Source organism: Ambystoma mexicanum, chromosome 13 (assembly GCF_040938575.1).
Source record: "Ambystoma mexicanum isolate Mex_15411 chromosome 13, UKY_AmexF1_1, whole genome shotgun sequence".
Lineage (NCBI taxonomy): Eukaryota > Metazoa > Chordata > Amphibia > Caudata > Ambystomatidae > Ambystoma > Ambystoma mexicanum.
In genome coordinates this window covers 404,408,633-404,423,600 of record NC_090938.1, presented here as the reverse complement: position 1 = coordinate 404,423,600, position 14,968 = coordinate 404,408,633, and the positions used below count along the sequence as shown (strand labels likewise).

The window sequence follows — 14,968 nt, the reverse complement described above, 5'->3', positions numbered from 1 at the left end:
TAGAAGAGACCGGTACGAGAAGAAGTACCGGGTCCCGGACGCGGCCCCCCTGTGCCTCCGGGCACAGCCTACCCCGGACTCCGTCGTCTCCGCGGCGGCCAGGAAGAAAGCGGGGGGGGGTGCGGCCTCCACATCGACTTCCCCACCGGACGGCAAGGGAAAGAAATTGGACGCTATGGGACGCAGGGTCATCTCGTCTGCAGCGACGACGATTAAAGCGGCCAACGCCTTGGCTATCGTGGCCCGCTACGACAGGGAGCTATGGTACAAACTGGCTCCCCTGCTGGACTTCCTACCGGACGACAAGAGGGCGGATGCCCTGGAGATCCTACAGGAAGGTGAGGTGGCGTCGGACCACGCCATCACTATTGCGACGGACATCGCCGACACTGGGTTTCGCCAGTTGGGCAACGGCGTGTGCCTTAGGCGGCGTGGATGGCTCAAGGCTACGGACTTCCGTCAAGACGTACAGACCAGAGTCCTGGACATGCCGTTTGATGGGAACAACCTGTTTGAGAAAACAGTGGAGCACCCCGGTGGGAGGCCGGCTGGCGAGCTTCGTCAGCGTGTGGGAGTCCATCTCCACCGACCGTTGGGTGCTGGACGCCTTAGCCCGGGGCCACGCGCTCGAGTTTCAAAGAAGGTGCCCGCGCGTCCCCCCGTGGCCAGGAAAGAGCTTCACGTTCCTCAGCTTCTCCTGGAGGTAAAGGCGATGCTCAGGAAGGGCGCCATCGAACTCGTCCCAAAGAGGCTTCGGGGCTCCGGAGTTTACTCGAGATACTTCCTCGTGAAGAAGAAGACGGGAGGATGGCGCCCCATCCTAGACCTGCGACGTCTGAACAAGTTCATCAAGGCGCAGAAGTTCTGGATGGTCACCCTCCAGCACGTCCTGGGTCAGCTGGAGGAAGGAGACTTCCTGTCGTCGTTGGATTTGGAGGATGCCTACTTCCATATTCCCATCCTAAAGGGGCACCGAAAATTCCTCAGGTTTGTGGTCCAAGGGCGTCACTACCAGTTCAAAGCCCTTCCCTTCGGACTACGGTCGGCACCCAGGGTATTCACCAAGTGCCTTGCACCGGTAGCGGCGCAGCTGCGCCAAGAGGGGATCCACGTCTACCCCTACCTGGACGACTGGCTCATCCGAGCCAAGACGAGGGAGCTCGCCGTGGAGCACACAGCAAGGACCGTCCAACTTCTCACGGACCTGGGATTCTCCGTGAACTACGCCAAGTCCCACCTGGTACCCGCGCAAAACGCACTGTTTCTGGGAGCAAAGCTCGACACAGTGTCCCTTCTGGCCTCCCCGTCGGAGGAAAGGACCAGGTCCATCCTGGGCAAGGTACAGCGGATGTTGGTTTCCGACGCGGCCAAGGTGAGGTCCATCAAGTCCCTCCTCGGAATGATGTCTTCTTGCATCTACCTCATTCCCATGTGCAGGCTCCGGATGTGCCCGTTGCAGGAGTTCCTGGACGCGTGCTGGATCCAAACAACAGGCGGCTTCGAGGAGAGGATCACACTCGACGAGAGTTTCCGCCGAGTGGTCCGGTGGTGGGGCACCCGCGCGCATCTGACGGCGGGCATGGACTTCCAGACCCCAGACCACCAGGAGACAGTGACCACGGATGCCTCCCTGGAAGGGTGGGGAGCACACACCGAAAATCTGCACGCGAGAGGCCTTTGGCTCCCGACGGAGAAGTCCCTCCATATCAACGTCCTGGAGCTCCGTGGAGTGTTCTGGGCCCTCAGGTCCTTCCTTCCGTCCCTCAAGGGCAAGGTGGTGAGGATCTTCACCGACAATACCACCACCATGTTTTACATCAGGAAACAGGGCGGAACCAGGTCCCCAGCACTGTCCAAGGAGGCGCAGGACCTGTGGCATTGGGCCGTCGCCCAAAGGATGTTTCTGGTGCCGTTTCATCTGGCAGGGATAAAAAACACCATCGCCGACTCACTCAGCAGGGAGCTGCGCTCGTGCCACGAGTGGGAACTACGGCAGGATCTAGTGGATCGCCTCTTCCGACGGTGGGGCACACCCCAGATCGACCTGTTCGCGACGGCGACGAACTCCAAGTGCCGGAGGTTCGCCAGCAGGTTTCCCCAGGCGAGGAGCATGGGCGATGCTTTCTCGTTCCGCTGGGAGGGCCTGTTCCTCTACGCGTTCCCTCCTTTGCCACTGCTAATCCGGCTCGTCAACCAGCTCAAGAGGTCACGGTGCAGGATGATCCTCGTCGCACCTGCGTGGCCGAGGCAGATATGGTTCCCGGACCTTCTGGACTTGTCAGCGTCCCCGCCAATCAAGCTGCCGGTGGACGCGGATCTACTCTCCAGGGAAGGAGGCGCCATCCTCCACCACGACCCGAAATCGCTGAACTTGCAGGCCTGGCTCCTGCAGCGCTAGAGTTTGGAGGATACGACATACCGGCCGACTGCAGAGAGGTTCTTGCAAAGGCCAGGGCGTCCTCGACTCTTAAATGCTACGGACACAAATGGAAGAGGTTCTCTGTCTGGTGCCACGCACAGAAGATTAACCCTCTACGGATTACGGCTCCCCAGGTACTGCCGTACCTGCTGACGCTGGCCAAAGCTGGACTGGCACACGCGTCCATCAAGATTCATCTTGCTGCGATCTCCCGATACACCAGAACCACGGGGCGGACGTCCTTGTGGTTTGATCGTCTGGTGAAAGAGTTCATGAAGGGACTGTTCAGATCGTTCCCGCCGGTGAAGGCTCCGGCCCCGGCGTGGGAGCTCAACGTGGTGCTGACCAAGCTCATGGGACCTCCGTTCGAGCCTCTGCACTCGGCCCCGTTGAAGTTTCTGTCGTGGATACAGCATTTCTTGTGGCCATCACCTCCGCACGACGGGTGGGAGAGATCCAGGCCCTTTCCTGCAAGGCCCCGTACTTGACTTTTCACGACACGAGGGTAGTGCTCAGGACGCACCCCTCCTTCATGCCTAAGGTACCGTCGGACTTCCATCTCAACGAACCCTTGGTGTTGCCTGTGTTCTTCCCGTCGCCTTCGTCGCCGGCTGAGAGGACTTTGCACTCGCTGGATGTGGCTAGAGCGCTGAAGTTCTACGTGGACCGCACGAAGTGTTTTCGGAAGACGTCACAACTCTTTGTGAACTTTGGACCTGTCAATCAGGGGAAGGCTCTCTCGAAGGCTTCCATTTCCAGATGGCTCTCCGGCTGTATCATGTACTGTCATCGGTTGGCAAACCGACCGCTGCCTGGCCGTCCGAGAGCCCATTCCACCAGAGCGATCGCAGCTACCACGGCGTTCCTTTCTGGTGTGCCCCTGCTGGACATATGTAGGGCTCCTACGTGGAGGTCGACGCACACCTTCACGAGATTCTACTGCGTCGATCGGGATTCCAGGGAGGAGTCCAGGGTCGGCCAAGCAGTGCTGCGCAACCTGTTCGCCTGAGGTGAGCCTGGTGAGGAGGTAAGGTGCTTAATGTTGAGTTTGATGTAATACTTAATGTTGAGCCTTTGCCACCTCCCGTGGTTGTGCATGTGTGTACTGCTATGTATTCTTTATTCATGAGCATGTGAATCCATGCCAGACCCCATGCTAGAGAAGGAACAAGTTACTTACCTGTAACTGTTGTTCTCCAGCATGGGTCTGGCATGGATTCACATGCGAACCCTCCCGCCTACCCCTCTGCGGCTCTTCACTTGGTCATACTGCCACTTCACGTGCTTCCAAATCTGAAGATGGCTGCCAGAGGCGGTGCTTAGGTAGAGGGCAGTCATTGGCTGTGGTCAGTATGACGCAGAGACCAGTGATTGGTTATTACTACGAAAGACAGATCAGAAACAAAACTGATACTGGTTTTTTCTTTACCGAGGATTCCCAGCCTGACGACGGGGAATATTCATGAGCATGTGAATCCATGCCAGACCCATGCTGGAGAACAACAGTTACAGGTAAGTAACTTGTTCCATCTCATCCAGACTGTCCAGCAATTTAGTATTTAGTCTCCAAGTTTTTTGTCTACACATAGTAAAACTCCAACCCAAATCCACCGAAACATGAGCATGGTCAGTCAGCACAATATTACCTATACTACTAGTTTTGTATTCCTGCAACAAATCTCCTGCCATCAACACCATGCCAATTCTGGAATATGCAGCATGTGCACCAGAATAAAAAGTATATTCCCTCTTTAAGGCATTTTCTATTCGCCAACAGTCTTTCAGATTATGTTCCTCAAGCAGATCATGAAAAGCCCGAGACTGCATACCTATCCTACGACAGTGTCTAGTATTGCTCCTGTCCAAAGCTGAATCCACAACTGTATTGAAGTCGCCACCCAAGATTATGTTACTGGACCTGAGGTCCTGAATTGTTTGAGCTACCTTACTGAAAAAGGCACCATCATCCGATGTCGGCGCATAAACATTACAAAAAATGACATCTTTTCCTTGAATATTTGTTAAAACCGCAGCCATTCTACCTTCCTTGTCACATATCTCCTTGACCGCCTTGATTGGTGCATTTTCCCTTATAAGAATAGCCACACCCCTAGACCTAGACTCAAAAGATGAGCCATAGACCTTCCCAACTCAACCTTTCGTCAAACCATTCAGATCTGCTTTCAAAAGGTGTGTCTCCTGGAGAAAATAAACATCCCCTTTCAACTCATTCATATAAGCCAACTGTTTCCGTTTCTTCTGTGCATTATTCAGACCATTCAAATTCCACGAGATAACTCGCAATTGATCCCCCATATTCAAACACAGAAAATCCACCCCAACCCAACTCAATAAGGACCCCCTCAACAGACCTTTGAAAGTATTTGTGACCCCAACCGAGACCCCTAACCCCCCCCTTTCTGAAACAGATGCAAAACGGCAAGAACAGCTAATAGAAAAAGATTCTAAAACACATTCCAAGAAGTCCAACATCCTGGACTCCTCTCCTAAAGAACTTGAACTCCCCAAGTAATCCCCTGTAACCCAAAAATCAGGAAACCATAAAACCACTGCGTTATTATAACATATAAGAATTTAAAAATCCACTGCAACTACATCATATCAAAATCACAACATTTTTCAGTTCCACTGCCAAATCCCAACCCGCTTAGATACACAGACCGTCTCCTCCACCAGATCACCCAATCATCTTTTAGACATAACCCCAGCAATGTTCAATGGTATAAATCGAATACCCAAACAGCATAACACAGCTGCATACATAACCATGGGTGCTGTACTGAAGCTGAGAAATCAGACTGTTAGTAACCAGGTAGTAAAAAGTAACCACTAGCCATTTAAGTTAGTCATTTGTAACAAAAAGTTAAATGAGGAGTGGGAGAAGGATTTAAAATGTAACCCCCCCCGCCCCCCAGGACCCCACATAGGGTGGTGTGTGTCGGACCCACAAAAGAAAAGGTAAGTAAGACCAAAGTTAGTTCTTACAAGAAAATGTATTTAAATATAAGCGAAGTCCAAGGGACTTTTCAGTGGCACTGCACATAGGGTGCTGGGTGACGCAAAGCAAAAAGCAGATGCCTGTATTAAACATATGGAGTTTACCAGACTACATAAAACAGTGAAAAATAAAAATCCCAGTCAGAGAAAAAGAATGAGTGAGTGGTAAAAAGTTCCACTCACTCAGGAGATTAAAATAAAAATAGTTGAGTCCAGCAAAAGTGCTGGGGGTCTCTCAGGTTAAAGGCAATTAACACAGAAACTGAAAATTCTCCCTAACACTCCTCAACTTGCCATGTAAAGAAAAGTATGTTGAGATGTACAGATAATTGTTTATATGAGCTTAGTATTAGTGCTATGATGAGATACAACAGTATCCATATTTGTTGTGCTATGGTTTGTGTGTTTACATGTGTATTGGGAAGCTCAACTAGAATAATTCTTAGCAACTAAGTGAGTAAGACGCACAGGAAACGAGGGTGAACTAGCAAGAGTTGTAAATAAAGAACTATGGGGTGGAGGATAATTGAATTTGGAGAGCCTTCCATATGCGCAAGGTGTATTGTAAAATATAAAGGAATAAATGACATAAAAATGATTGTATGAAACAGAATATGATTTTGGTGTAGAGCAGCGATTGATATATATGGAATTAAGGGGGATATAAGCAATAATAATTAAGGATAATTGAAATTAATTTAATATGTGGAAGGATAGATTGATATCCAAATGGAATGTATGCTAAATTGTAAAAATAAATGAATTGGTATTTCACTTGTCTTTACAAACTATCGGACAGATAAGCAAAAGTCTGTAAACCAATATTTTTCACAGATTTAACAAGAATGATCTGTATGAGTTGTCCTTGAAGGAGTATTTAGCGTTCAAGGCACACATATATGGAAATGTTTGATTATTGAGCAGCGCAAGAAAGACTACTTATAAGGAATCTGTCTTAGTGTTATTAAATTCTTTCTTGTGGTAGGTTAGGGTATGTAGTGGGTAAGCAGAGGTTTGGTAGTGTTACCCGGTTAGATTGGGGAGGTTGGATGGGGTAATAAAGCCACCATGTATTTAGCTTTCAGAGAAGCGCATCCGGGAGTACGACTTAATTTTTGGAAGTCTGCCAGGTTGATGGCTGATGTTAGAGGTTTATGGGAGGGGTTCCCGGTGCGACCGGAGACGCATGTGATCAATCTTTCTCTGAGGAGCTTGACTGAGGGTGTCAGGAGTGTAACAGAGATCTATGCTACTGCCATTTTGGCCAGATTGGATGGTGCGGCAGGTCAGTGGACTAGGTGGGGAGAAGACAGTTCTATGTGTTAAAATCGCAGCAAGAATCAGTGTTTACACAATAAATTGCACCAAAAAGGCAGTTGTTTTGCCGCCGCAATCCATGTAATGGATGCGGGGGACACCCCTGCAACCCTTGGACCAATTATACCATTTAAGGGGAGCAGGGTATAATGGGTATCGGGTCAAACCACGATTTCTCTCACAAATGACTTTTTTGCCACAATTTTATTACTGCATACGTAGAAGACCTGGGAGAACCACTCACTGGCGGTGACTGGATTAAGATTCTTGTGCATGCGAAGCAGGTATCTAAGAATACACTGTTCCAGTGGATCCAGTATAAATGTGTGATGTGTGCATACATAACACCTATTGTGGTTGCCAAAATGGCCCAAGGATCAGAAACCAATTTCTGGAGATGTAGAAGAGAGGTGAGAACATATCTGCACATGGGGTGGGGCTGTGCTGGGGTTCAGGTATTCTGGGAGCGGGTGATAGACATATTGGTAGAACTTACTGGGTTACCCATACAGGGTACTGTCCAACAGTGTTTACTGGGTGTACTCCCTTGTGAAAGGGGAAAGAGGCATAACATGCTCCTTCCAGTACTGCCCCTGGGATTGATCATTGCTAAGTGCACCCTCACAATGTCCTGGAAGGCACCAGGGGCAACCACTGTTTTGCAACTGACTCAGGGATTTGAAGAAGTGGTCCAAATCAAAGTTGGATGTCGTTGCCAGGAGTTGTGGGGCACAGGCCCCTATAGTGTGTGGCATGAGGCGTGGGACCTGTTGCAAACCTTATCCAATCTCAGTTTCCCCTCCACCCCCCCGAAAAGGGGTATGTGGTTTCACTGCTACCTGTGTTGCAGAGCCAGGGATGCCAGGAGCAGGCATGAGTCTGATGGGGTATATATGGGTAATTGCACATGTGGACTGTATCCTAGTAATGGAATCGGACCGCCTACATGGTGAGCCACAGCATATTAATTGGGTGGAAGACATGCATCTAATAATGACTGTACTGTTGTTTATCAAGCAATTTGGTTTGCTTCGTCCTTTACGAGTTTCTCCTGGATCATCAGCGAACAAGATTATGGGTGGGTTGTGTTGTGTATGGGGCTGGCCATAGGTGAGGTTTTGGATGCGCCTGGGCTAGGTGCTCATGTTGTTGTTTTTATTGTGTTTTTTTTTTGTTGATGATTTGGTTTCGTTTCCAAAACGTTTCATTTTAGGCTAGAGGGAGAAAAATAATTACTGCAGGTCAACAATTCCTTCCCAGAATTTCACCAGCGTGCAAATGTCTTTTTTGTTGTCACCCGACAAACATTTTCCCCATCTTTCCTCAGGAGATAAGGGAATTGAAGTTTTCATGTAGAATGTTCTGTAAATAGATCTTTATTCCGTTAAGGCTGGGCAGTGCATAAAGATGTGCACCAGTGGTTCCACAATGGTGTTTACTTTGCAGAAGAGACAAAAGTTCAAATCGCTTGGTATTAATTTCCTCTTCGCCAGTAGCTCTCTCGTCCGGAAGATATTCAAACGAAGTCTTAGCTACGTGTCTCTTATGTGTCAAACTGGAAACAGATCCAAGTACTTTGGTAGGATATTCACCGTTCTGTTATCAGAAATACAATTTAGAGTTCCTTGATATTTGGATTTTTGGTTGATTGTTTCAATCCAATCGTTGCTGATTAGTTTCTTCTTGGCTTTTTTTGGTCTATTTAGGAGCATGTCCTTCGAGATATCGGCTTCAAGTTGAATTGAGTGTATTGCCGTTTCCATATTTCAAATACAGTTACTTTGGAGTTATGAAATTCAGTGTTGAATATCCGCAGTTATGGGATTTTTTTGATCTTTAGTTATTTTCCTGAAAATATCTAGTTTTTTCCAAGTTATGATTGATTGCGTTGATTGCAATGCTAACTCAAATCTTATATTTGCTATAGGTAGCAAATTTGGGAGGGACAGCACTTTTCTCCAGAAGATCCCTTCCAATTTATACCAAATATCCAGAGTTAACTTCAACATTGTCTCACCTCCATATGTCAATATAGCTGTTACCTTTTGTCGATGGAAGGTGACAATAGGTTTCATTAAAAATTTCCCATATTTCCAATACAGAATTCGTCATTGTCTTGCAAGGGAAAGGGCCTTATTTTTTAGATGTGTTGTCCATTCACTTTCCGTTGAAGTTTGATTTATCCAAATTCCCAGATATTTCACAGATTTCACTTGCATGAGTTTTTCTTTATACAGGAATAGTGGTTTATTTTATTTAAACCATTTTTTGAATGTCAAATTCATTATTTTGGTTTTACGTACGTTGATTTTCAATTTATTCAGTTCCATGTAAGTTTCAAGGATTGCCAGGGCCGTTTGTAGTCCTCTCCTGTTTTGTGATAATAAGACAATATAATCTGCATAGGTTATACAGGATAACGGTACCAAATGTAATCTTGGTGGATTTGTTTCTGGAACTTGTATTCTTTTTTCAAAGTCTGATGTGAAAAGGTTGAAAAGTTTCACTTCCAAAGGGCAGCCCTGCTTTAGATCATTCCAGGTGGGTATAGAATCTGTCATCATGCCTGACTTGGACATCCTTATTCTTATAGATGTACTAGAGTAAAGTTGTTTAATGGGTTCAACTATGTTCACCGGGCAACCCCAAGTTCGTAATTTTTCCCATAGTAGTTTTCTATTCACAAGGTCAAAGGCCTGTTGTAGGTTGACGAAGCAGGCTAAAAGGGTTGTTTTGGTTCTGAATGCTTCTTGCTTTACTAGATTTAGCAGAAGAAGATTGATATTGGTGCCTATGTATTTTACAAAACCCATTTGTCTCGTCGCATTCATATTCGCTTCTTTGGCCCATAATTGCAATTGTTCTAGCAGTATTGTCGGAAAGATTTTTCCTAATGGATCTAACGGGGCAATCGGTCTGTAGTTATAGGGATTTTTTTGACCACCCTGTTTGAATATCGGTATCAGGACTGCTAATTGCCAAGAGCGTGGGATCTTATTGGTTTTAGAGATTAGTTTGAACAGTTCTCACAAATCTTTTTCCAGATTTTCGGATCTTTCTTAATTATCTGGTTGGAGAGACCATCTGGTCCCGGCGCTCTTGATGGGTTCAGCTTTGTTATAGCATGTTTCTATATCTTCTGATTCCCATTCCAAAGTGCAAGTTGGTATAGGAGGATCGCTTGTTGTCAGACACAAAGTTTCGGTGGTCTGTTACAAATCAGTTATGTGTTTCATCCAAATTTCCTCAGAAACATCGTTTAACTTCATCTGAAGTGTTACAGTTGGATTCAACAAGTTCCAAAGGTTTCAAGTGTTCTTGTTGTTTAAGGCATATAACATTCCTTCTGCATCGTTCTGATCTTGCGTTGCTCTATGCTTTTTCTCCAATTTCGGTATCTTTGTTTAAGTTGTTTGATCGTTGCTAGATCATATGGTGATTTTTCCTTTATTTGGCTGATGGATCTTCGTAACTCGAGTTTTTTCCTTCTTATCTCCACATTGTAGGCTGATGTACTTTACCAGAGCCTTGAGACAGCGTAGTCATATTTTTGTATGGTTGCAGTAGCCAAGTGCAGTTCAATTTCTTTTTGTCCTCAAGTTGATCCGCGTCGAAGAGTTCTGGAAGTTTTTCTAGAGCATATTGTGGAATTCTTAATCTGATCGACCTATTATTCAGCATTAGTTCTGGAAGTGATATTTGGTTGTTCACTTGATTTTCCATTGACCATTCAATCATCAGGATCTCATGATCACTTTTGGATGTTTTAATATTTCCAGTTTTCTTTATTTTGGAGTGAAGATTAATTGACATGTATATGTAATCGATTGTGGCTGCTGAAGTGCCACGGGTCCATGTGAAAGCTGTACAGTTTGTATCATTATCAGTTATTGAAACTCTTTGCAGAGCTATCGCCGTCATTTCTTTACTCCATATCCGGGCCCTTGGTGATAACATGTGCTGCTCTAGATCTAATCCCTTCTTATCATACAAGTGTATATTCAGATTGCCACATAGAATAAAGTTTAAGCCTGGATACAGTACTGTCATTTTGTTGATCGCTGAGCATACCAGGTCTATATATTTTTGATCTGCGATGGCAATTGGGTTCCAGTAAAGGTTTACTAATGCAATGGTTTCCACTAATAGATGTTCTTTATAGAGGGGTGCTACCAACTTATTAGGTCTTTTTTGTCTAAGAATAGAGATTTGGATTCCCTTTTGGATGTTATTAGATTCTATTAATTCTAGGTTTATACCTATTTTAAATAGAGTAAGTAAACCAGCAGAGGGGCGTCCTCTCGCATTTTTCTTTGCTGGGTTCATCATTGTGATATATCCATCACAGATAATTTAGTTTTTTTTGTATGTAAGTAGTAGTAAAAACAATATACAGACAAATAAAAAAAAATGCAGCAGTAACCCAGTTCCTTTCAAAAAGAGTCTAACTCTGTTTTTATTAATGTATATGGACTGTAGTTTGTACACTGAATACATAAAATAGAAAAAGCCTGCTTTGTTTCAGTGTTCCATCAAATGTGTATATAAATGCAAGTGGCAAGTGTTGTCCCCAGCAGAAGACCTAGAATGGCCTGGCACTGACCACCAGTTAGCCTAGCACCTGCAACTCCCTTGGTTACAAGAGGATCTGACTGAATCTACCCACGAGCACAGAACATGTAAATGATTCAGGTATAGCCCCTGCTTTGAAAAAAAAGCACCCTGTGACCTAGCTCTCTGTAGACAGCTGTCAATTGTTGTATTCTTCAGGTGAATCTATCTCTTGGGGTATGAATACTTGGGCACAGATTATCAAAACATATTTGGGTGCAAGTGAAGAGATGCGCTAGCCCAATTCGCAAAGGGCATTAGATGCCCTGTTTTACCTTTAGCGCATTTGCACAAATAAGAGGGCGTTTCTGGGCATTTTAAAGCAGACCCAGAATTCTCAAACGGGATGCGCTTTAAAATGCCTAGACACTACAGTCTTTTCACCTGTGCCTGTTCAGAACAGGCACAGGTGGAGGCGCAAATCATTGCAGGGTCATTTCTGACCCTGCCATGATTTGCATTTGAAGTGTGACAGCCACCGCTTAAACCGTGAGTGTAACACTAGCATTTCCATCCCCCAAAGAGAATGTGAATAAAGTGGTCTGTGCATTTCTGAAAATAGCACAAGTGAAACCAATGCATCCTCTGCTCTCCTTTTATTTGCACTATTTTTTGGAAACCTAGCCCTTAGTTTCCATCCTATGCTAAAATGGAAATCCTTAACAGATTGTCAATCAGGTAATTTCATCAAAGCAGTGCTGGATACCTTGCAGTGTCTCTGCTTGTTAATTTCATGTCATTGTATTTTTGGAGCTGCAATAATCGTATTTCTGTTCCTCATGCTTTTACACCGGATCCATTCTACATTAGCTTACATTGATCTGATTCTAGTTTTTTCTTTTCTTTTCAGGATAACAAGGTTGCTTTTAATACAGACCCCCCTGCAGGAACGCAAACTGCCCCTGGAGGTGAGAGTCCATGGGCCACCATGCCGGAAACTGTGCTGATATTACAATACCCTTAATCATTTCTGCTGTTCACACTGAATCACATGGGCCAGAGTAATGGATGACACAAACTGAAATAGCACTCCCTGAACTCGCGGGTCCGTTAGCATTCTTTGAAATCCCAAAGGACCACATTGCACGCTCAGTGAAGAATACCAGAATGGGGAAAATTGATATTGTTCATAGGAGATGTAAAAAATGTCATTATCCTTCCATTTATCTATGTAGGTGGTTGCCGTGTTCTAGAGCAGAAGGAAGGCCTGGACAGGATGAAGGATGAACCCTGTGGAAAAGAGACAACAGCAGGACACGCTGGACTGTGCAAGTAAGCTGCCCTCTGCCCCCCCCCCCCCTCTGAAGCCGTTGTTACTTTCGCTCCTCCCTGATCTTCCCTGCTCCCTGACCTGTTCTCTTATGTAGGCCTCCCTACTACCTCTCACTCACTAAGTCTTCTCTCTAACTCCCTGCTCCTCCGTGTCTCACGCCTATTCAGTTGTATCCCTGTCATCTCCTCTTCCACTCCCTAGTGTTCCAATATATTTTTTATGTTCTCATCTTCTATGCTTCCTCTCTCGATCTCTATCATTGTTTCCAATTCCCTGATATCTCACTGTTTTAAGACCTTTCTTCCCAGCTCTCCTTGCACTTCCTCCCCAAATCTTTGTCTCTTACTTGTCTCTATCCATCTCTTCTTCACCCTCTAATCTGTCTGTTTTTTCAGTCTGTACTTTTCTTGTACTATTTGATCTCATCTCTCATATCCCTCACTTCTTCAGCTCCCAGATTTCTTACTTCCATCACCTTCTCTGCTCATCTTTACAACTCTCATCTTTTTCTTCCTCAAATGTATTTCTTAAACTCTCGCTTCACTCTCATACTCAATGTCTCCTCATCTTGCCATCGGTCATCTATCCTATTCCTGACCCTTTATTTGTACCTTCCTTTCTCTTCAATTATCTTTCCAATTGTCGTATTTCTCTTCCTAACTACCTCACGATAAATCCCCATCCAGGATCTTTCCCTAACTCATCCAGCATGGTTTTTCTTGAACCCTTCCTCCTTGATCTCTAATCTTTTGTTGTGGCAGGAGCTTTCTCAATTATTTCAACAAAGGTAGCAGGCGCCCCTCTCTCGAAAAAACAAGGCATGATAACCTGTTCAGTGGTTGTTAACCACATTGAGAGTTCGCAGCCATCTGCTTTTTGCTCACTGTACCTTTCACAGATGGGAAATATTCATTTGCATATCAGTCTTTGTCCCACCCACAAGGGTAGTCCAGCACCAAAATGCTATGGCAATTCCTCTCTGAACAAGAGTACCAACTGCAACCCCATACACGTGTTTCAGCCTTGTTGGGCATCATCAGTGAGGTGAAGCTGAGCCTCTCTAAGCACAGTGAGCAGGGAGTCCACGTCTGGTTGCCCCCAGGTAACCTAGGTTGGCCAACCCCAAGTTCCTTCAAAGAATTCAACAAAGGTAGCAGGCGCCCCTCAATTAGGTTACTATTGTCAAACCGGCTTTGCCAACACATCTGCTCACTCCAGGGGAAATCTTGCACGCCTGCTACTTCCTCCCCCTCCCAGCCCGTCCATCCTTGTTATGGTCATTTTTCTTTGGCCTTATTTCTGTGACACAGATATGGCAACCCTACTTGGTTAACAGGGTGTTTCCTCAGGGTAATGCTGCTTCGCCAAGGGCACATATGGCCTGAGCAGTCAGTGCAACGCATAAGAATGAGAGAGCTGGTTTATAGACACAGTAAACAGTTTTGATAAATATACAATAAGGGAAAGTCCACACAATTTATCTGTAAAAATATGTTTAATTCCTAAAGCTGTGCAAAATTGACTAACATTGTTTTACAGCTAAGTGATGTAAGTTTTCAGAACATAGGGAAAACACACAGTAGGGATCTCGCCAGATCGAATGTTCACACAAGTCTACTAATTCCAACTGGATGTTCAGTGAAATTCAGACCTCTGAGCACAGAAATCACGCCCGGCCCCCAAAGTCCCAGTGTTAGTCAGTAGTTAACAATGGGAAACAAAAGTTACAATTGAATAGGTCCAAGTGAAAAAGTGCTCACAGAATACTCCTGATTTTTATCAACCTTTGCATAAAGAAAGTATTACTTATTCATACTCTGTGTAGAATCAATCTTGTTCTTTATCTAAAGTTGTGCAGTTCAACATAAAATAGACACTCAAGAGATAACATCTAAAATGGTATTTGACCGGAAGTACAGAAAATATTTACAACACACGAAACCAAAAGTTTCTTGGCACAACAACCACTTTGTGTGTGTAAGACAAACTCAACCTCAGGTGTCGTTTGCCATGAAGTTCACATAAAACTAGCAAACACATAAACAGTTAGACATTTGTAACATCACATATAAATTTCAAGGACACAAATAGTTTTCTCTGTGTTAGGCAGCGTGAAAAGAAACTGTGGCTTAGCCACACCATTGATGAACCTGAGTCCTTAGAGCAGCTATGGTTGTGATGGTCAGCCAGATGGGCAACGTCAGTAGATGAAGATCGTGACCCCGAGGAACAGACTACTGAGCTCAGTTGCGGTCGGCAGTACCCCTTCAAGATGTGGACATGAAGAAACTGAGGCCTCAGCAACTTGAGATTGTAGTTGGAACAAGTGA

At 45.4% G+C, this 14,968-nt stretch overlaps 1 protein-coding gene across 6 annotated transcripts in view; it reads left to right on the top strand.

Annotated features, from left to right (window-relative positions):
- RNF31 (ring finger protein 31) overlaps window positions 1–14,968 on the top strand; it is a 915,252-nt gene that overhangs the window by 828,157 nt on the left and 72,127 nt on the right. For all 6 annotated transcript variants that reach the window (XM_069633995.1, XM_069633999.1, XM_069633998.1 and 3 more), the window contains exons 19-20: window positions 12,216–12,273; window positions 12,541–12,637. In XM_069633995.1, the coding sequence (XP_069490096.1) occupies window positions 12,216–12,273; window positions 12,541–12,637 (155 nt within the window). The remainder of the gene's footprint in view (window positions 1–12,215; window positions 12,274–12,540; window positions 12,638–14,968) is intronic.